Below are 22727 nucleotides of genomic sequence, written 5' to 3' on the forward strand. Positions count from 1 at the left end.
TTTCTCTTGCTGAGAAAAAACTTTTTCAGTTTGAATTCGTCCCATTTGTTGATTCTTGGTTTTAACTCTTGTGCTATAGGAGTCTTATTAAGGAATTTGGGGCCTGCCCCCTCGAGATGAAGATGAGGACCAACTTTATCTTCTATTAGACGCAGAGTCTCTGGTCTGATTCCTCAGTCTGCCGTCTTGAAAGGTACCTAAACACGCTCCCCGAGGGAAGAAGCCCCTCATCCCTAGAGCCACCATCCCACCTGGGGTTTCTGACAGGAAGAAGCCCAGAGCCCCCACCTCTGCCAGCTGTCAGTAGTTTGGACACCTGGGATCTCCAGGTCCAGGGGTAGCTCCATTCCCACCATTGATAGCAGGCCCCCCAGCCTGGGCAGCCCAACCCACTCAGCCCTTGGTGCTGACAGACGTAGAAATCCCACCGTGGAGGCCCATGCCAGCACCCACACACATTCTGCTGGCAGCCAGGCTGCAAGTCCATTGGAGCAACTAGTCCATCAGCCTCTGCAGCTGCTACTCAGAGGCCAGGGACTGTGAACAGTGTTTGTCCCAAGAACAGGCAGCCCCAGTCAGCATGGGACAACCAAGATTCATCCCCCTTAATGCTGTCAGTGTCAGTTGCCTCAATTGCAACTTGGAGGACAGATTTGTCCCCAGTTCTTCCATCTCCCATGGCAGAAATGGGCATCTGCTAAAAAAGTAGAGGGACCCCCAAAACCAGAGAACACCATGGGGCAAGTTTTGATAGAACAGCTCCAGGGCCTGCCCCTAGGCTGAGCACCACCATGAGGACCAAGTGAGAGAAGGCAAAATACAAACCAGGGCAAGCAACCACTGATGTTTGTGCAATTTATGCCATCCCCCAAAGCCTGACCGTGCAGAACCCCTGAAGCTCTCCTGGGAGGAACTATCACCACCCTCGGAAAGGCCACCTTGACTTGTAAGTTTGTCCCCATGCAATCCAGGAACCTGGGAGCCCAAACTAGCTCCCGGATCTCATATCTGTCTTTGGGGTTCTGTTCATCTCCTCCCCAAGTGAAGGAAAGAGAAGCATGAGACAGCATTTACAGGGTAAATGGGGCTTCGACATATTCAGCACCACTAACTAGACCATCCCTATAGTGGTCACTTTACAGGGGACAAAAAACAACTCTGTTCTTGGAGCCACGAGGGCCACTCCTTTAAGTGCCAAAAGGCGCCCCCTTACAGGAACCCTGAATTCCACCTCGGAGCATCAATACCTCCATGAACCAGGCTGCATATATTTACAGAGGGAATCATATCACCCATTTCCCTGGTGGTAAAGGTGAGGCTCTGGGAAAGGACATGAATTATGAGTTAGTCAAGGTCCTGCCTGGAAGAGCTGGGACTGGAATTCTGGAAATCTGGCTCCAGAGCCTCATGTGCAGAACCCTGCAGGGGAGGCCTGATGCCGGGAGCTTGGAAGGGGGGGACCCATCAAGTTGGGGTGGGGGGCTCAGAGAAGAATGAAGAGATGGGTGTGGCTGGGGAATTCGTCCAGAGGGGGAGACCAATAGGAGAGGGAGGGGATCGAGTGAGGGGACTGCATGAGCAAGGCCAGGCAGCGGGAGTGTGTGGGTCAGGCAGAGGAATGACCTGTGAGCAGCTGGGGGTACAGGGATGGAGGGGGACAGGATTCAGAAGGAAAAGAAGGTTGGGCCACACCATGGAACGAGCCAGGTCTGGCAGGGAGACACCACCCCTCCCTGCTCCATCCTCCAACTGTCTTTGAGTCTGTGCCTTGAACTTCCCCAAACCCTCCCTTCTCACCACCTCCACTGGCCCTATTCCACCCCTCCCAGCTCTCACCTCCTCCCTGCCTCGCCCATAACAAGACAAAAAGCTCAAAGCTGCTGGCCATTTCCATGTAGCTCTTTTCCCTGCACCTTGTCCCCACATCTGTCTTAACTTGAACTCCAGGTCGGCTCAGTAGGGGCAGTGGTGGGTGACACACAGGATCTCCCTGCTTTAGAGCTGGAGAAACTGAGGCCCAGAGAAGTAATTTCTACTTCTATTTCAGATCTTGGGCCATCACCCCCTTGAGGAAGCCCTCCCTGCACTCTCTACTACCCTGTCAGGCCTGGTTTTTGGTTATTTGTTCTCAGAGGACCAAGGATTTTTGCTGTAGAGAACTGGCCTCAGGTTGTCACTGTCTATTCATTCACATGGATTAGTTTATGTCTTTCTATGTCACTTGGCATGCAGGGGACACTGGAGAAACACTGAGCGACTGAATGACAGTTTGGGTTCTTGTGACAAGTAACAAGAAGAGGTGTTAGTAGAACATGGATGGGGCACCACATGGTCCCCACGTGGGGTATAAAAAGTCTAGGAAGCTTCTATAAGGGGGTGATGACCTGGTTGGAGCTTGAAAGCTGAGTTGCTGGTAGCAGCTGGAACATGCAGGATGGTACCTGGCAAGAGGTGAGCCCCTGGCTCCTGTCACCTTCAGGAATCTGGGTTCAAGGTCCAGTGGTCTAGGTAGCTGGGAATGTGGGCCTGTGAAGGCCTCTGCCCCGAGCTCCATACCCCAGGTGACCTTGAGGCAGGCAGGGTGGCACACCCTTCCTCTGCTCACTCCCCTTTTTCCAGTGGTAGCCAAGGGGCATCTGACTCACCTCCTCTTTGCCCCACTTCCCCACAGTGAGATTTATTTTAAAGTTACCTGAAAATCCCTCCAGCCTTCCTGATTCAGCCACCCTGTCCTCTGTGATTCTCTTGTGAAGGTCAACTGAGGGTCCCTGAAGGACTGCAGCCCATGCACCTCACTGGCTCAGCTCACCCACCCCACCCTGTGGCTCTCCACTCTCCCCCACCAGGTGGCAGAGGCTTCTGGAGGTCTTCCCACCAGGAGTCTAGAACAGGCTTATTTATGTAGAATAAACAAATTACGTATTTCATCCCATTTTCCTGGTCTTTGACAAAACAATTCTATTTGCATAAGACTAATAATTCAGTGACCTCCTTAAAGGCCATTTTTCTCTTGATTCTGGCCCATACAGAGGCCATGCTCTGTTAGAGTGGGAAAATAATTTTTTCTTGGTCACAGATTTATAGCTATAAGCAGAGCACTCTGTGAAAATTCTTTCTAGTGAGTAGTCTGGGCTTAATATTTCCTATACTTACATATTATGAAAGAGACCTTCCAAACATTGTGGTTCCTCTGTGCACCTCATATCCCTTCTCATTATCTGGCCCACAAGCCAATTTCAAATTTCCCCATCCAAGCAAATGGCCTAAGGACAGAGAACTCCCAGATGCTCAAACAACAAGGAAACCAGAGAGCCAGGACAGGGCCTCTGTAGTAGTGAGGAGCCTGACCAGAGAGCCAAGTAAAATGAAAGCCTCCTGCTACCCAACTCTGAGGGCAAAGCTGCCAGGAAGTGAGAGGGAAGGGGACATCATGTCTCTGAGCCTCCACTTTGCCCCAGGATCACAGAGGTCAGGGTGAGACCTGTGCTATGCATCTAAGCAGTCTGCCACCAGGTCCCATGTGGGAGAAGGTGGATGTCATCTTGGCAAAAGAGTTTTCTCTTGGACCCCACAGGAGTGGGTCCTGACCTGGAAGAGGATGGTCTGGTGGCTGGTCCAGCTGAGCTGCCAGGTTGAGAGGCCAGCACAGATGTGCACCTAGATGCAGCCTTGCTCATGGTGGTGCTGGTGCCCCGAGGCCAACTTGGGCATTTCTGCTTGGGTGGGCCCTTTGGGGATGGCACTGAAAGGAGGGGCCTAGGTGGCTCCAAGATCATGGTTGCTGTTTGTCCTGTGTAACTTGGTCACCATGGAAATACTCTGGTGGTGGGGGCCACAGAGAGTCAGGCCCAAGCTTGCCTCATAGGTCTGTCTGGTGCTCGAGGGTCCCTCCTCTTAGAAAGGAGATGCTCATTACCCACAGGCTGCTCCCAGGTTCTCTGCTCTCAGGTTCCACTGAGGACACTGCCAAGGGCATAGTCATGCAAGTTGGTCTTTCTGGGGTGGTGCTGGCCCCTCGATTTCTGCTTGGGTGGCCTTTGTGTCAAGCATTAAATGGAGGGGCATTGGTGACTCCCTGCTCATGTTTGCTGCTTGTCTTTTGTCCCTTGGTCACTGGAGGTATTCTGGTTAGAGGTGCTGCAGGTTTTCATGCTCCAGGCTTGCTGTCTGGGCTTGGAGTTTCTCTTCTTTTGGAGCAGATGCTCAGTGCTCCAAAGGCCAGTATCACATCTGGAGTGAGGTCTGTAGTCGTAGAAGCCAGTGATTCCACAGCATGGACTTTCAAGTGCAGGTGGCCTTTCTGGAAATGGTGTTGGTCCCCTGCATTGATCGTAGGGGTTTCTGCTTCGGATGACTTTGGAGATGGCAGTAAAATTAGAAGCACCCATAGCTAGGGTGTCTTAGCAGGTCCTAAGCTGGACCCATGGTGCCCAAGTCCTGGAAAGTCCCACAAAGGAGAATAAGCCAGGGCAGTCCCTGCCAGAACCTGGACTCTCCAGCCTTTGAACCCAAAGGTGCAGGATGCCAGCCTTGCCTGCCTTGAGTGTAGTAGTTGTCAAGTGCTTCACAGTTGTTGCACAGGAGCATTGCTGGCACAGTCAGGCATTTCATTGAGATGAATCCAAACCAGGGGAACAGGTTTTTGAGCAGTATTGGATGTGGGAATATATAATGTGATTGGCTTTCTAGAAGGTAACCTCATCGCCATGGTTCCTGATGGGCACTGCTGAAAATACAGAACCATCCGGAGGACTGAAAATTTGATGAGTCATTCATTTATTTATTTTTATACCAGATATTGAACCTGGGGTTCTTAACCACTAAGACACATCCTCAGACTTTTTTTTTTTAAATATGTTTATTTAGAGACAGAGTCTAGCTAAGTTGCTTCAGACCTCTCTAGCTTGCTGAGGCTAGTTTTGAACTCCATATTTTCCTGTCCCATCTTCCCCAATGCTTGGACTACGGGTGTGTGCCTCCAAGCCCTGCTGGGCCTTTCATTTTGGCCAGATCTGAGCCTCTTAGTACTTTTGTTAGGAAATGGCCAGGAGGAGGGAGAGTGGATCTTAAATGGATGGTTTGTTATTGTAAAGGGCTGGGGATTATAGTTTGAATTAATCTAACAGTCTTCTTAATATTGTCCTGAGCATTGAATTTACCCATATTGACCCTACCTCTCCCCCTGCCCAATGCCACTGTGGATCACTGAAGGTTCTCTATGGTCCGAGTTCAGCCACAACCCTTTTCTTGGTTACTTCTCATAATGACACACTCATGAACTGCATATCTTGACTGGTAACTAAAGCTTTCGTTGGTGGTGCTTTCAAATATGAAACTATAAATTTGTTATCAAGTGACTTGTCTAGAAATTATTTTCTTCCAAATTGTTCCAAAGAGGTCAGACTGGAAGAGGACCTAGTCACTGGCCAGGCTGACCTTCTTCAGGTGTTCCAGCCCCTCAGTGATTTCCATCAGTTCCCCCTCTTTGTAAAATCATGCAATAGACTTGTGTTTGGGGAAGCAGCAGGCTTAGGATTGAAGCAGGAGTTCAATAGTGGTTTTCAGCAGGAGGCTATGATAGGAGTCCTCAGTGCTTCCCCAGTGAGCTTGCCTTTTAATAGCAGGTAACCCTGGGAATGGGACAGCTATCAACAACTAATAGATATCAGTACTCACATGAAACAGCTGATGTGCTGTGTTCACCAGCCTATTCTTTTTTTTTTTTTTTTTAAATATTGCTTTTAGTTGTCAATGGACCTTTATTTTATTTATTTATATGTGGTGCTGAAAATTGAGCCCAGTGCCTCACACATGCTAGGTAAGCACTCTACCACTGACCCAAACCCCAGCCCCATCAGCCTATTCTTTAAGAAGAAAGGATGTTCATAACCTGTTAGTGTCAGGAAAGCCAAAGGAGCACATGTACTAGTCTCTGGGGAGTAGTAGCCTTCTAGGGCAGGCTCCCTGACTGTGTGTTAATTAAGTGTCCTGGTCCATGTGGGCAAGATGAAAGTCAACCTCAGTGTGAACTGGGAAGCCAGAGCTGATGACCAAAGAGAGCTGTTCTTTGACACTGCATTTCCTTCATCTATCGTGTTTAGCATGAGGAAGATTTTTTTTTTCCTTGTGGAAATTGAGTTATTAGGTGGTAAATAAATATCTTAGTTGCTTCTGATGTGGCTGAGGAGCACTTTCAAGTGTTTAAAAAACTGGTTTCTGTATATCATTCTATAGCTAATTGCAATTCTTATGAAACCTTCTCATAGGCTGTTTCTGGTTTTATTGGGATTTTTTTCAGCTGCATTGTGAATTGGATGAAGGACATTTTCCCTTCTTATAAATGGTTTTGTGGAATTTTGAGATTTGGGTTTTTATTCACATTTGAAGGGAATAAATCAACCAGCCTTAAGAACATGACATCTTTCTGATGGATAGAAGCAATTCAAGGAAGAATAAGGATGATGTCTTTTAGAAATGCTATAGGAATATTTGTTTGGGGGTCAATAAATAACATGCTTAGAGTTTAATAAATATTTTGTTATGTCATCGTAGTTTCTACATTTTTGTATTCTAGTAGAATTTTATCTAGTTTTAATATTTGTTTTTGAGCAGACATCTTTATCTTGAGAGATATCATTTAGTGTTACTTTTCAAAATTTGCAGCTGTGTAAATCCAGATGCTTGGTGAAGCTGCTCTAGTGTGAAAAGCCTCTCCTGTTAGGCCAGGAGCCTGTAAGGCACCATCAGCACATATGAAACCTGCTATGTATTATAAGCAACAGGAAATAGCACAGAAGCTGCAAGTGCATTTAGGTCATTTGGAAGTTGAATTCTTGTCATATCTTTACTTTGCTTAACATATCTTCTCCCCTTTAGTTCTTTCTTATAGTAATTTGAAGCTGATGAATTTACTGGTATTTTCAGGAGAGCATATACAATTAAAATATTTTTCAATTCAGTATCAGTTCAAAGAACTTAGCATCACCTGCCTCTCACCTTTGGTGGGAAGGTAATGAGCAGCCACTTAGCTCTGTGTGCACAAGGATGATGGTCCTGAGTCTCCTGGGATGGCTAGCTAAATCTGGAAGTTCCTTAGGAGATGGAAAGACATCAGCTCCTCATGTTCCATTCAACAGTGAGCACAGGGCACTCAGTGAACATGCATTAGGTTTGTGAGTGTCCCCTGCAGGGACTGGTCTCCTATTCCCTTTCCAGACCTCAAAGCTGAATTGTCTGTCTTTCTCTCTGCTCCAGTAGCCTCAGCTATTGAGTACTATTGCCTCTGAGATGCTTCTTTGTTCATACTACTGGGATCTTGCCTCCAAAGTTTAGTTGGAAGAATAGGAGGAAACTGTTGCTTTAAACTGCACACAAAACAAAAGGAAGTGGCTTTGCCTTTCCCTAAAGACATGGAGATAGAGAAGTCCGTTTCCGTGGTCGTGGCCATGCTATGGAAGAAATTCTTGGCCATTCCACACCATCCTTGCTTCTTATATGTTTTGTGCATCAGTGAATTTTTTAGCCCTAGCATTTTCACCTATGGGAGGCGTGTAGAAACAGAGGCACAGAAATGCCAGCTCCTTGCCATTTCATGGGGTCCTCAGGTCTCTGCCTGCTGCCCCACCAACTTTCCCCACAAACCTCTGGAATTTCAGCAGTGCCCTCTGCTGTGGGCCTGTGGAGCCAGACTAAGTTAGACTTCCCGTGACTCAAACTTGGAAGTGATACCCCATGAGGCTTGTTGATTTCTGTTTCTTAGAAACCAGATGCTGATGTGGATCCACTGAGAGAGGAGGGAGCTACAGGCTTTGGGCACAGGATGCTGTGGTGTTTGAAATCCCCTGTAGTGTACCCCATCATACGATCGGAAGAGACATTGGGGCAATTTGATTTTGCACAGAAATTAGAATTCTATGGCAAAGGGGAGGCTATCTCTGAAAATAACCCTCCAGTGGTGCAGAGTGGGGACCATGGCCAAGAGAGGAGCTGACTTTCCCTCTGTCACTGTGGGACTCAGGTCATGGTAAAGTTGGATGTCATCCTTTGTCCCTTAACTTGCTATGTCATGTTATCTGTATATTTGTGCATTAGAGACGCATGACTCCTGGATTAGGGTTTCTCAGGGAGTCCATGTATGTGTGGGCACATGTCCCTGATGACAACCTCTAAAGCAGATGCTAGAATGACCCCTGAGAACATGTTGAGAAGCTATGGAGGCCCTGCAAGGCACAATGACTTCCTCAGGGCCACACACATACCCACAAGAAGGGGAAGGGTCTCAACCAAGCTCTGCCTCCCCAAACCAAGGGAGCTGGCTACACCCGGGCCTGTCTGAGGGCCTGATCCAGGGTGTGTTGGTGTAACTGGGTCCACCTGTGCCTATGTCATGGGAAGACTGCAGCCCAGTGGGCCATTGGAACCATCTTGTGTAAGAAAGGGACTCAGCAAAGGACTTCCTGAGACAGTGACCTCACTTCCTTGGCCATGGAACTCACAGTCCCAGTCTGCTCACTGGTGTTGAGACAGCAAGCCCAGAGCCATGAGTTCTTGTTGTCTACAGATCTGTGGGTGCTTAAGCCTCAGGGCTTTTCCTGAGTGTGGAGGTGCTGGGTCAGCGCTGTGTCCCAACGACTCTGGCAATTTTTCCCAAGGAGACCAGAAGTGAGACAAGACAGGGCACCACAGGTGTCCATAGTTTAACCCACATTCAGATTCCCCTTTCAAAAGTGCCAGATCTCACCAGGTTTGTGTGTGTGTGTGTGTGTGTGTGTGTGTGTGTGTGTGTGTGTGTGATGTCTCCTGAGAATATGGAGGGAAAATATTTTGATTTCCCCTGACGTATGGCAGTGATTCCTTTTGCAAATGGCTACCGTTTTCCTGTTGAAATGTCCCTCTTTGATTGCCCATCCTAGGGAGAAGATGACCAAGGCTCATCAGTGGATGTGTCCTGTCTTGTGGAAACCCTCACAGTACTTCTCTGGGAGCTCGAGGATGGCCTGGTGCCTGCCCTGCAGCAGGGGAACACCCCCTATGTCCATGGGGTTTTGTATTTGTACCAAGATTTGGCCAGTACCCAGAAGGCTCTGGAGCTGCTGGGTAAAAGGTGTGTATGACCTCCAAGCCCTGGCCCATGGCCATCTCCTGGCCTGGTGTTGGGAATGCCGGGCATCACTCTGAACCTCCGTCAGCTCTGAGGAAAGTAGGGTTTTTCAGAGGAGAACTCTGCCTGGGTGTTTAGAAATCCAAGTAGGATGAGCCCTAGGAGTGTTTGCCTCAGAGTGGTCCTGGGACACAGGCTGGCGATGGCTCTGGCCTTTCCCTGGGGGCCTGTCCCCTCCCTGAGAGGAAGTTCTCTGCCTCAGACCTCACTCTTCTGAGGCCTCAGGAAAAGCAGTTTCCACATTTGGGAAGGAGTCTGTGGGTTGCATCTGGGAGGGTTCCAACCTGCCTGTAGACAGAACAGGGACCCCTGGGGTCAACTGAGAGGGTCCTGGCCCTGAGGTAGCCAGGCAGCAGGTGGGTGGGTTCATTCATGGCTCAAATATATATGAAGCACCTACCTTTGGCAGGCACTTGGCCTATCATTTAGGAATCCGTGCAGACAAACTCTCCCAGCCCTCCTGAGCTCCCGTTATTGTCAGTAAGTTAGTCAAGTCCACCAGGCATCTCGACAGATGAAGGACACAGGATATTAGAGGTCACAGCCTCCTGGTATTCTCTAGGTATGGACGCCTCCAGCCATATGTTGAGGAGGAGTACCTTCAAGACAAGAAGTGAGTGGTCTTTGGGCCAAGAGGGAGGGCTGCTGTCTCGAGAGTGGTCACTTGGGGGGCTGTTGTAGAGGATGGCTGGGCAGACCTCAGGGTCTACCCTGTTGTTTCCCAGCAGAGGACAGAGGTCTGGGGCTTACTCTGTAGAAGGAACAAAGCAAGCTGTGGTGGGATTCTGGGTACCCAAGGAAGAGAGGCGTGGCTGGAGCCTCAGAGCCAGGCCCTGTGAGGATCCCTTTCCAGCACAGCCAATCCCAGCCTGGATTGCCCATGCTTTTTTGTATAGAGACTGGACAGAAAGTGAGGGGAGAATCCTACCCACACATGTGCCTCACAGTTTTGCCCCCTTTGCTCTGCTGCATGTGACCTGCTTGGACACTCTCTGGGAAGCTCCCCATGCAGGGGGCCTTGGGAGGTTCCAGCTGAAGGAGAGGCCCTTTACATCATTATCTTCCAGTTGGTACAGGTGGTGACCCAAGCTGCCATCCCATTCTTTCAAAGTCAGCCATCTTCCCTGGCAGCTACATAAAATTCACACACACACAAATGCCAGAGGCAGGGGGTCAAGAAACGATTAGACCAGAAGCCTCCACTTCTCCTAGAATGTTTTCTCGCTGCCCTAGTTCTAAAGTCCTTGAGGGCACCTCCCACATGTGAGCACCTGCGCATTGTGCCAGATGCCCCACCACAGCTATCCGCCTCCTCCCACTAAAACTGTCTATTTTATTTTTTGTGATGGTGGTTTTTTTTTAAATGTCTGGGATGGCATTGTAAGTATTTTAGTAACAAACATTTATGTTGACACAATAGTGCTCAATCCATTCACCAGGCTGTGCCACCCCCAGCACTGAGTAGCTGAAGATGGAGAGCGCCCTTAGAGCACAGGGGTCCTGTGGGGCCCCTGTGCATGGAGCCGAGATGACTGCCTAAAGGGTGGTGAGGATTTCAGGGCATTTTATCCCCTACTGTGTTCTGTGACGTTAACTAGGTTAGATGTCATGTGACACTACAAACCCTGTTCATATAAGACAGCAAACTTAATATGTGTCTTCTTATTGCTCCACAGATCATGACTCACCTTCTTCTCATTCCCTAAGAAACAATATTGAAGTTAGACCAGTTAATTACTCTGTAATGGACTGAACAGTTGGAAAAAAAGGAAGAGTTCCAAGTTTTGCATTCCAAATAGAAAGCTGTGCCTTGGGCTGGGCTGTAGCTCAGTGGCAGAGTGCTTGCCTAGAATGTATGAGGCACTGAGTTCAATCCTTAGCACTACAAAAAAAAAAAAAAAAAAAAAACTAAACAAAGAAAGGCATGCTGTTGATCTAAAACTATTTAAAAAAGAAAGAAAGAAAGAAAGAAAAAAAAAAAGCTGTGCCTCTTGAATAGTTAGTCCCAATAAGAATGCAAGGGAAATGTTCATAAGGAAAATTAAAGTGCTGCTCCAGGGCATAGGTGAATGATAAGAAAGCAAAACAGCTGATAGGGATAAAGTTTTCATAGTCTGGAGAACAGATGAAACAAGCCACATTCCCTTAAGCCAAAACCGCATCCAGATAAGGCCAAAACATTAGATTTTTCTGATGCCAAGAGAAGGGAGAAAGCTCCAGAAGAAGTCTGAAGGTGGCGGAATTTGGTTCATGATGTTGGAGGCAAGAGGCCCATCTCCATATAAGACAAGTGCAGGGTGAAGCAGCAAGTGCTGATGTAGAAGCTACAGCAAGTCGTGAAGAAGATCTGGCTAAGCTATCTGATGAAGACACGATATGGTTGAGTTTCTCGGTGTCCCCCAAAAGCTCATGGGTGAGACAATGCAAGAAGGTTTAGAGGGGAAATGATCCTGTTATGAGAGCCTAAAGCCAATTAGTGAATTAATCCCCTGGCAGGATGAACAGGTGGCACAGATAAAATGGGGTGCCCACACCCTCCCCAAGCCTGGAGGTGTAGGCGCCACCTGTGGAGGAGTCCAGTTGCAGTGTGGAAGTGAACAGCAGCCACCCTCAGTGTTCCACATTGGAGGTTCCCAGCAACCAGCGGCATCCCTCTGCGGGCAGGGCGTTCATCAGGGAGCCTAGGCGCCCTAAGGCCCTTTGGGGAGTCCAGTTGAATCGGTGGCTGCATGGAAATAGGCGTCCAAATAGGAGCATCCTCATCCATTGGCGGTGGCGGGAGTCTGCTTCCAGTGCAGTGGAGGTGTTGGCAGCATTTCTGGTGGCCAGGTCGGGACTCCAGTGGCCACAGTGTGGAGCGCTGGCTGTGGCGACAGCGACAGCGTAGGGCAGCGGGCCTCAGAGTCAGAGGGCGACCAGAGGATGGGGTGCCCTGTGCTGTGGCTGCCCCAGGCCACTTGTCTTGCTCCTGGCAGGGCCTGCCTGCTCAGGAAGCAGGACACGGCAGGCGGCGGTACCCACACAGCCTCTGAGGACCTTATGCTGCCCACGCAGGCGGCGCCTGGCACCGGCCCTGAGCCCCCCGGGTGGCAGCTCGCCCCACCCCGGATTCGCCCTGTCCCTCCCTGGGTTGCGGCCTCTGCGGGGGGAGTAGGCCCGCTGCCAGCCGGGGCAGCCTTTGGAGAGGACACCCACCCTCCCCAGCGACATCTCCTGGGCTGTGGCCACTGAGAGCAGAGGCAGTGGGGGGTGGGGCTACAAGTCCTCCCCCTCAAAGCGCATCCCTGGGGCTGGACAAGGGTGGAGGGCATAGATGGCAGAGGGAACCCCAAGACGTGCTGTCCTTGGTCTTGGTCTTCTGCCACCCTTAGACACAGAAATGTACTTTAAAAAAATTAATTAGCTCTAATTAGTTGTACATAACAGCAGAATTCACTTTGGTTCATTGTTCAGAAATGGCGCACAGCTTTTCATTTCTCTGGTAGAACACGATGTAGAGTTGCACCATATGTGCAGTCCTGCATGTACCTAGGGTAATGATATCCCTCTCATTCCACCCTCTTTCCTACCCCATGCCTGTCCCTCCTATCCTTCCCCTTTGCCCCAAGTTCCTCCATTCTTCCCTTGCCCCCCTCATTATGGATCAGCATCCACTTATCAGGGAGAACATTCAGCCTGTTGTTTTTGAGGATTAGCTTTTTTCATTTACATAATATTCTCCAACTCCATCCACTTACCTGCAAGTGTCATAATTGTATTCTCTTTTAAAGCTGATTCCGTTGTGCACATATACCACATTTTCTTTATCGATTTAGCTCTTGAAGGACTTCTAGGTTGGTTCCACAGTTTACCTACTGTGACTTGAGCTGCTATAAACATTGATGTGGCTGCATCACTCTAGTATGCTGATTTTAAGTCTTTTGGGTATAGATTGAGGAGTGGAATTTCTGGGTCAAATGGAGGTTCCATTCCATGTTTTTTGAGGAAGCTCCATACTGCTTTCCAGAGTGGTTGCACCAATTTGCAATGCCACTAGCAATGTATGAGTATACCTTTCCCCCCCACATCCTCACCAACATTTATTGTTGCTTGTATTCTTGTTAACTGCCATTCTGGCTGGAGTAAGATGGTCTTAGAGTAGTTTTGATTTGCATTTCTCTAATTTCTGGTGAAGTTGAACATATTTTCATATATTTGTTGATCGACTGTGTATCTTCTTCTGTGAAGTGTCTGCCCATTTCCTTAGCCCATTTATTGATTGGGGTATTTATTCTTTGGATGTTGACGTTTTTGAGTTTTTTATATATCCTGGAAATTAGTGTTTTATCTAATGTGCGTGTAGTAAAGATGTTCTCCCACTCTGTGAGCTCTCTCTTCATATTATTGTTTCCTTTGCTGAGAAGAAGCTTTTAAGTTTGAATCCATCCCATTATTAATTCTTGATTTTATTTCTTAAGTACAGGGTCTCTGGTCTAATTCCTAGGTCCTTGATCTACTTTGAGTGTTTGTGCAAGGTGAGAGATCGTGGTTTAATTTCAGTCTGCTACATATGGATTTACAGTTTCCCCAGCACCATTGTTGAAGAGGCTATCCTTTAGCTAATGTATGTTTTCGGCACCTTTGTCAAGAATGAGATAACTACATTTATGTGGGTTTTTCTCTGTATCTTCTATTTTGTACCATTGGTCTACATGTGTATTTTGGTGCCAATAGCATGCCGTTTTTGTTACTACAGATCTGTAGTAGTTTAAGGTTTGATATTGTGATGTCTCCTACTTCACTCTTTTTGCTAAGGATTGCTTTGTCAATAAGGATTTCTCTGTGTCTATTTTTCCAAATGAATTTCATGATTACTTTTTCTATTTCTATGAGGAATGTTATTGGGATTTTAATTGGAATCACATTAAATCTGTATAAGGTTTTTGATAGTGTGGCCATTTTGACAATATTAATTCCATGAGGGAGGAATTGCAATCAGGTACCTGCTCAAAAGGGGAGGGATCCGATAGCCACGCCCACCTCAAAATGGCAAGGGATGCTTTCCAAGATGTAGTCGGTGTGCTTCCAGAGCCGGGTGTCTGGTGATGTCAGGGGAACCGATGGCCTTGTGCTGTGGGGAGGTAGCAGCTGAGTGACCTGCGTGGGAGTGGAGCGAGTCTCGGCGGTCTGCAGATGTGTTGGTAGGTGGTTCTGCTAAGGCGCTGGCCAAGTCTTAAGTGAACTGCAACTTTGGCTTTGGGTCCTGCTCGGACACTGAGGCCCTGAGTCCTGCGCGAGGTCACAGCGCTGGTCATTTCTGTAGAGAGAAGCTGTACAGGGGCCTCTAACACTCTCAAGAGATGCAGAATTCCTACTAGGAGAGATCTGGGTCACAGAGCAACACAGATGCTGCTTCCCTCTGGTCCGCCATCTTTGAAAGTCTTTTCAATTTCTTTCTTTAGTTTTCATTGTATAGGTCTTTCATCTCTTTTGTTAAATTTATACCCAAATATTTCATTTTTGAGGCTGTTGTGAATGGGATAGTTTTCCTAATTTCTCTTTCAGAGGGTTCATCACTAATAGATAGAAATGCATTTGATTTATGAATATTGATTTCATATCCTGTGACATTGCTGAATTTGTTAATATTAGAAGTTTTCTGGTGGAGTTTTTTTGGATCCTCTATGTGTAGAATCATGTCATCAGCAAATAGGGATAGTTTGAGTTCTTCTTCCCCTATTCCCATCCCTTTGATTTCTTTCATCTACAGCTCTGTTGTGTAGTCTAAGCTGTAGTGGAGTTTAAACAGCAGTATAGTTTAAACTCTGGCTAGAGTATCAGGGACTATGTAGAGTAGAAGGTGAGAGAGGGCATCCTTGTCCTGTTCCAGTTCTGAGAGGAAATGCTTCCAATCAGAAATGCACTTTGAGGATGAAGAGGTCCTAGTTCCTCTGCTCTCTCCCCCCACAGCCCAGGTGGGATGTCTCTTAGGAAGGTGGGGGTCCTCTCCCAAGGCTGCCCCACCTGGCAGATGGCCTAGTTCCCCTGCAGAGGCCACATCGGGGATGGGGCGAGCAGCCACCCGGCGGGCTCATGGCCAGTGCCAGGCGAGGCAGGTGTGGGCAGCCTAAGGTCCTCAGCAGCTGCCTGGGTATTGCCACCCCCTTCGTGCTGCTTCCTGAACAGGCCGCTCAGCCAGGACCAAGACCCAGGGCCTGGAAAAGCCACTGCAGAGGCCATTCCAGCCTCTCGTCGCCCTTCCACTCTGAGGCTCACTGCCCTGCGCCCTCGCTGCCGCCACCAGCCTGGAGCTCTTCACTGTAGCCACCGGACTCCCCACATGGTCGCCAGATGCCACTGCAGCAGGATTCCTGTTACCCCAGCAGGATGAAGATGCTCACCACTGGACGCCTCTGTGTCCTCAGCCCCGTTTCCAGACTCTACTGGTGCTGCCGCCACCGTGCAGCAACCAAACTCCCAAACCCCAGCTGGACTATGATGCTGCCCACCAAGGGCCCAACGTCAATGCCCTTCATCCCCCGCCATGATGTCTGACTCCAGTGCCCCATGCCGGCTCCCGGATGAAGCTGCATGTTGCTGCTGCCACCACCAGACTCCATCATGGACGCAAGACAGCGATACGCAGCACTGGATGCCCACTTCACCCACTGCAGTCAGACTCCTGTGGCACTGCAGGACAGAAATGATCATGGCAACATCCCTCTGTTGTCACCACAGCCACTGTGAGTATGCAGCAAGGGATCTCCCAAACTGCAGCTGGATGCCAACACCTCAGCTGTTGCCACCCCCACGCCAACTCTCAACTCCGGACCTCCCTCGCCTGATGCCCTACGCCTGAAGCAGCTACATGTTGCTGCTGCTGCCACCAGATGCTACCACTCCATGAGGCCTCTTCAGTGATTCCATCCCAAAGATGCTGCTGTGCTGCCCAAGACCACAGAAGCTGGGAAGTTGGGCAGTCTCCATCCCAGTCGCCTCATCAGTGCCCACCGCTTGCCGCCTGCCTTTCCTCCCCCAGGACCACCCACCAGTCCTTCTGGGCCCTTGAGCAGGAGTTGTGCTGACTCAGGGAACTCATCCAAGGAAAATAAGTGAGTACTTTAAACAAAGGTTGCAGTCCTCACAGCAGGCAGTGGGCGGGGCTAGGTGGGTCCAGCCTGCTGGTGAGGGGGCAGAGGTGGAGCTACTGGCCTCCTCTGGACCTTGACCCTGTGGGGCAAGCTGGAGAGGGATCTCTGGCTGCTCTGGGAGTCCAGCCTGGAAGCAGCTTCCTAACTCACCCTCACACTCCTCTCTGAAGGGGACTCTGGTTTCCAGAGAAAGCCATCTGGGCTCTTGGGCTCTGGGCAGTGGTATGAGCCAGACTGGACAGACTCCACCCACCTGGACTTGGGGAAAAGCCCCCTCTTGGGAAAATACCCTCCTAGAACTACCAAACTTAGTCTGACATTGGCTTCTTCCATGAGATTATCAAGAAAGGAAAAATATGTTACCTAGTTTTGTCTTGCAAAGGGTAGTGTGGGGAGAGGTAAAGGCATCAGAGTTGGTAGAGCTGAATTCACATCCCTTTTAACTGGGTGACCTTGTCCAGGGTCCAGAACTAGGTACAACCTTGGTTTTGCATCTGGTAAAACAAAGATGGTGAGGATGATAAGCTATCACCATCTGTCATAGCTGGAGACCTAATGCGTGGTTCATAAATCTGACTATTCCAATAACTTAAGAAAATGACAAAGAAGGCACACAACCACACAGAAGTACCTTTTCAATAATCCGGGGGTGGCTCTGTAAACGTAAGGGCCCATGGAAAGACATAGAGCCACTGGAATTCTTTATTTTTACATAGGAGACACACAAGGGGAGTTTCCATAGAACATTTTATCCAAAAAAGGGCAAAGGGGTCAGAATACAAGGGAACAGATGAGTGTAACTCAACCCCATTGGGTGATGCCTACACCTGGAGCCATGCCTTGTTATCTGAGCTGGGGTGATGCCACATTACTGCAACCTGGCACTGCCCTGCCAGACTGAATGCAGTAATTGTTCAGAACCCGGTGCATCAGGGCTTAAAGGCGTCTGCATCCAAGGCAGCTCCCGACAATAAGCCATGGGCAAATCAAGTTGTTCTGCACTACCTCACCTTGGGAGCTAGGTAGGCATTCAGCAATATTTCCATGCAGAAATATATTCTCAGACTAAAGGTGACACACCTAGAAGTGCACCTTTGGATGACAACTGACCTGTGAGGTAGGGAGTTGAAATTTACATCATGTTTTTAGAGGAAATAATAATATATGGAAGGTCATAAACCAAAGCATGAAATGTTGGGTCAGGCTCATGGAATTAAAAGCTGTTTTCAAATTTGTTTAAAGTTACATTGAGATAAATCTATGTAGTTCAAACTTTCCAGGATATCCCCCACCTCTGCCGCACACACAGGGAGCAGTGTCCACAACTTTTTTACTCCTCTTTACAGCATCACCAAATGTATGTGTGTGTGTGTATACACACACACACACACACACACACACACATACACATATATATACTCGCACACATATACATGATGTATTATGTAATATTTTGTTCTTTTTGGTTTGTTTTTAGACTGTCTGTAATAGAATCTCATATACATTCTTTTGCTCCCCTTCAGCTGACCATCAGGAAGAAGGAATCACCAGAGAAGCTTGAGGATCAGAAGGACACTAGCCCTGCTCTGGTCACCCTGGAAGCTGGCTAGCCTGCACACACCAAAGCTTGAGGAAACAGCAGCCCTGCTTCAGCCACTTGAGGGCTGGCTGATCAATGCAAGGAGGAAAATAAACTAAGCAACAGGACAAATGGACTGTTTCATCCTGTAAGAGGGCTCTCATACTGTGGTGCATTGCCACCCCTTACTTCTGTCATATACACAGTCCTCTCCTTGGTCTTTACTACAGGACTGACAACCACCAAACACATAGCTAACCCATAATGGGTGGCGGGGCAAGGGAAGATGGGAGGGACTTTGGATTGGGCAGAGGGGAGTGTGGGAGGGGAGGGGATATGGGAGTGGAAAGGATGGTGGAATGAGGTGGATTGTATTAATCTATGTACATGTATGATTGCAGGAATGGGGTGACTGTGCACTGTTTCTAACCAAGAAATGAAAAGTTGCCTCCATTTGTGTTTAATAGTCAAAATGCATTCTGCTGTTATATATAACTAATTGAAAAAAATTCATAAAGGACTAAGGCTTAAAAGGAAGTCTGGATACTTTAATGGTCATAAAAATATATACATTTTTCTTGTATAAAATTTAAACTTATTAATTAAATTGAAAAAAAAAAAAAAAAAGCCAACTAGCACATGTACTAGTTCAAACCTGAAAGGGCATTAAGGCTTGGGAACCAAGCTCACTCTTTGGAGGATGGTTTTTCTATTCTTGGTGGATTGAAAAGTTTAATTGACATAGTATGGATTATGCTATTGTTTATTGCTTTCATGTTTGTCTCCCTTTTACAATGAAACATTGGGTCAACTACAGAAGCAGCTATTGGGGTGGGGAGGGAGTAACAGAGAGAGAAATTAAGATTATGGCATTATATAAAATGTTAAGCCTAGACGATAATGATTTTTTTTATTTAAAGGGTTAAATAATGAGCATCAGAGGGGGTAACGATGTACCACAAATACTCCAAATGATGTAGTGTCCAAAAGATCCCCACCTTAATTGTAACATATAAGCCTTTCTCCTAGTAAACAAGATTTTTTTTTTTAAAAGTCAACAGGATTTCTAGAGAGCTCATTGTGGTTTAGCTCCTCTTTATTGTAAAGGTCAGGTTTGTCTTTCTTGTAAAACTTAGGTCTGCAGGGCTGGGGTTGTGGCTCAGTGGTAGAACACTTACCTAGCAGGTGTGAGGCACTGGGTTTGATTCTTACACCACATAAAAATAAGGTATTGTGCCCATCTACAACTTAAAAAAAAAGTTATGTCTGCAATCAAGCTTGTTGATGTACAAAAGTTACTCTTTCTCTTTTCTTAGTAAAATCTTGTGAAACCTCTGTCCAATCTAAGAACATGGAATAAAAATAGCTATTATGTTAACCATTGTGTTGTGTAACCATTCACTGAGTAGAAATCACAGAGAACTTCCATACCTGGGGTCCAGGGATTTTTTGGCATTAGCCCCTCTGGATTACACCAGCTTAAATAAACCTTGTTCTTCCACATTTCCATCCTCCTCTGTCCTAGACATCAATACCTGCTTGAAATGCTAGAATGTCCCCATTCTTGAAGGACACTCAGAGACAGTCTCTCTGACTCTGCCACAGTATGAATTCTATCCAAAGATATTAATCACAAAAAACTAAAGGGAGATTACACTATAGTGACCTCCTGGGGGGAGATTCAGTGTTGCATGATGAAACTTGTATACATATATTGTATTGCTATGATATACCCTGTAAAGTATAGAAATGATACATCTGAATAAACATGTTTTGTGAGAAATTGAATGTCATGTTTGCATTTGGGGTTGTTTCTAATATTATGCTGTAATAGTATTTAATGATGTGATTACATTTTTTTTAAATCTGAAAAAGACATCAGAATTTTGTACAGTAACATTGTTAGTAAAGGGGATATTTTGGTGATTAGAATTCATGCTTTCCTGTTTTTAAAAGTTTACATGTTGAATTAAAGCTTTGCAGCAGACATCAACTCCATTAGAACCTCGGTCTGGTGAAGCCACAGCGTGGTGCCTGACCAGGGAAGTGCCCATGTGTGCCTGGTTCTTTGACACCCAGTAGATAGGAGCCCTGACCTAGGGGGTGGGACCTGCATTCCTGCCCCCTTACTTGCTTACACTGGGGCACCTTGACTGCTGTGCTCTGCTTTAATCTCTCATCTGTGAGAATATTTGCCCAATGTGCCATGGGGCTGTTGAAGATCTGTGATGAAATTTATGAAGTTTAACTAAGTCTGGTTGGACTACAGCGTGAGGAGTGGGGCACCCTGCCAAAGCTGTCTGTGAGACTGCCCCCACCCTCTCTCTACCTGCTTTCCTGTATGGTCCCTGTGGAAGGCAGGGGGACTGCTGTTCATCTGCCATGCAGCCTGCAGTTTCAAAGAGTGGGAGATGTTAGGTAGCAGTGAGTAGTGAGAAGTGAAATGCAAGCCAATATCAGGGCAAGGTCATGGGTTTTCCTTAAGTTACTTTTAAGGTTTTCTTTAAATTAATTTTAAGGCAAGTAGGTACTCAGATAATGCAGGAAAACAACAAGTATACAAATAAAGAGAACAAAAGGAGCCAAATAAGAAATACATCAAAGGTTTAATGGGGGCTATTCCTAACTCTTGACAGGGTCAGTTGAGGTCATTGTAAAGCTAGAATTGATGGCCACAGGTATCCCAATTCTCACATTAACATAGGATTGACTCGTAAATAACACTCCCCTCCCTAGGTGGACACCATGACAGTTCTGGAAAGGACCAACTAGGGCCCAAAACTCTACCACCTGACATGAAGGAGTTGAACCCTGATTGTCAAATAGTGCTGAAGGTGGACCCCAGCTCTCAGGGCACCCCTAAAACACCAATCCATTTGGAGACAGCATTGTTCCATTTGTTGTTCTCGGCTGGGAGAAGACCCACTCAGGAGTGCTCTGTGTTTGAGCCTTACTCTACTTTTACTTATAATGAAGCTCTCCTGCATGGCTTTTTGGGTCTGCCTTTAACTTTTCTTTCTTTGAAACACAAGCACTGAGGTTTGGAGCTTCAACTCCCCACTCTCCTGGAGTCCCTTGTCAACCCTAATGACTTGCATCTTGGTGTACCATTGCAGTAAGATGAGTTTCTTGTTTGGAGCTAAAGTTTTATGGCAATGACTGAGGCATCCTATGAATCCATGAGTGGTGATAGCAGCAGAAGCTTTATGAATAGGGAAAGAACACTCACATTTGGTCGTAGGACTTTATCTTTAGGGGGAAAGATGTGAGGATATGGGGGTTAGTATACCTTAGCTACTTTGGAGGAGAGCTCTAATGAAGGGGGATATTAACAGGAGAGTAGACAGGAGTATTTGGGGGTAGGTACTTAGGAGGACTATAAAAAGCCTAGAAACATTCACCTATTTGCATTTAGTAAATTATATGTAGTAGAAGTAGTAATGCTTGGGAGGTTGGGAGGGGAAGAGAAGGAGGGAGAAAAGTACAAAGAAAAGAAAAAAGAAAAAGGGAAGAGAAAAGAAAAAAATGCACTCTTAAGAGTTCTGTTTTCTTCTCTTCCAGTAGGTGCCCTCAGGATATAGGAAGCAATCTGTGTGGGGTGGCTCTCCCTCCCCTGCTGGATGTCTCTCCAATCCCAGTCTCTTTGGGTTGCTCCTGGTCTCTAGCCCCCTCATTTCTGCACGCCAGGCCCCACTTACTGGGGCTCCTCTCCACAGCTCTAGTTTCACTCTGGGCATGCAGTGCCCTGGCCGCCCTGCACTCTTGAACACCTGGGCGCTCTCTTTGTTAGTCACCCAGTCATCATGGCTGTGGAGAGAAGGAGTTGGAAACTGGCAACCTGTTCTGACTTATTCCCTCTGATAGCCACACACATCGAGAGCTGGCAAGAAAGGTTTTGGTTATCACCGCTGGAGGGAAGGGGAATTGGAGATCAGGCACCTTTTCAGGTTCACTGGGCTCTGATATTCACGCCCACGGAGAGCTGGCGAGAAAGTTTTTGAGTTATCCCAGCTGGGTGGAGGGGAGTGCTGGGGGTCACACACCTGATCTGTCGCCAAACTCACTGCTGTGCAATCCCCCCAAAGCTGATGAAGTTGATTCTCCAAGATGGTGACCGCCCATTTCCGTGTGGGGTGTCCAGTGAGAAGGATGGACCCGGACTGTTTCTTTACTAAGTCCCAACTTCAGTCCCCGGTCTGGTGCCTTGTGTAGGCGCGGGTGGCAGATCTCCACAGGATCTGAAACTCTGCTTCTCTGCACTGCCAGAACTCTGCAGCATTCAATTTTGCCAGCTGCGGGGAGCCGCTGTTCAGCTGGTAGGGTTCCCCTCACCAAGGGACTCGAATTTTCTCACGTCTGGATTGCATTTGTGACCATCTGTTGTTTAAAATCCTCTCAGACTCCATGAAGATTAAATTCGCTGAATATTCTTGATAAAACAGCAATTGGCCCTTCTGAACTCACACCCTAGGCAAGAGACACCTGGTGGGTGGAGAACGTGCTGGTTCGTAGGTGGCCATGTTGATTCTCTCCAAACACATTTGGAATGTGTATTTACTCCTGAGAACCACCAGTTGCTGTTGTCTGTTCTATTGCTGAGTCAGATGGTAACCAAGTTAAGTGACTTTTTCTTGATAATTCAGAGACCAGGGCTGTCCCAAAGATGGTGTACTCAAGCACCTAGGAGGAACTGTCATTTAGGGAAGGGAAGCATACACAGAGCCTCTGGCGCTTTTAGATGCAGGATTTTTTTGTTATCTTCTGGTGCAGGATCTTGGCTTTTGAAATTCTCCAACTCTTAAATCTAATGTAAACCTTAGCAGAGATTGAATGACCTGGGACATCATTTGTATAAAAG

The 22727-nt window shown here is 47.4% G+C and overlaps 1 protein-coding gene across 2 annotated transcripts in view; it reads left to right on the top strand.

Annotated features, from left to right (window-relative positions):
• LOC114079094 (monocyte to macrophage differentiation factor) overlaps positions 1-19657 on the top strand; it is a 77344-nt gene extending 57687 nt beyond the window's left edge. The window contains exons 7-10 of one of the 2 annotated variants that reach the window (XM_071603601.1): positions 8913-9103; positions 9723-9773; positions 10837-16251; positions 17814-19657. In XM_071603601.1, coding sequence (XP_071459702.1) covers positions 8913-9103; positions 9723-9773; positions 10837-10843 — 249 coding nt within the window. In that variant the 3' untranslated portion in view covers positions 10844-16251; positions 17814-19657. The remainder of the gene's footprint in view (positions 1-8912; positions 9104-9722; positions 9774-10836; positions 16252-17813) is intronic. The other variant, XM_071603602.1, reaches the window with a different exon arrangement.
• The last annotated feature ends 3070 nt before the right edge of the window (positions 19658-22727 follow it).

This window comes from Marmota flaviventris, chromosome 17 (genome assembly GCF_047511675.1).
Source record: "Marmota flaviventris isolate mMarFla1 chromosome 17, mMarFla1.hap1, whole genome shotgun sequence".
Taxonomy (NCBI): domain Eukaryota; kingdom Metazoa; phylum Chordata; class Mammalia; order Rodentia; family Sciuridae; genus Marmota; species Marmota flaviventris.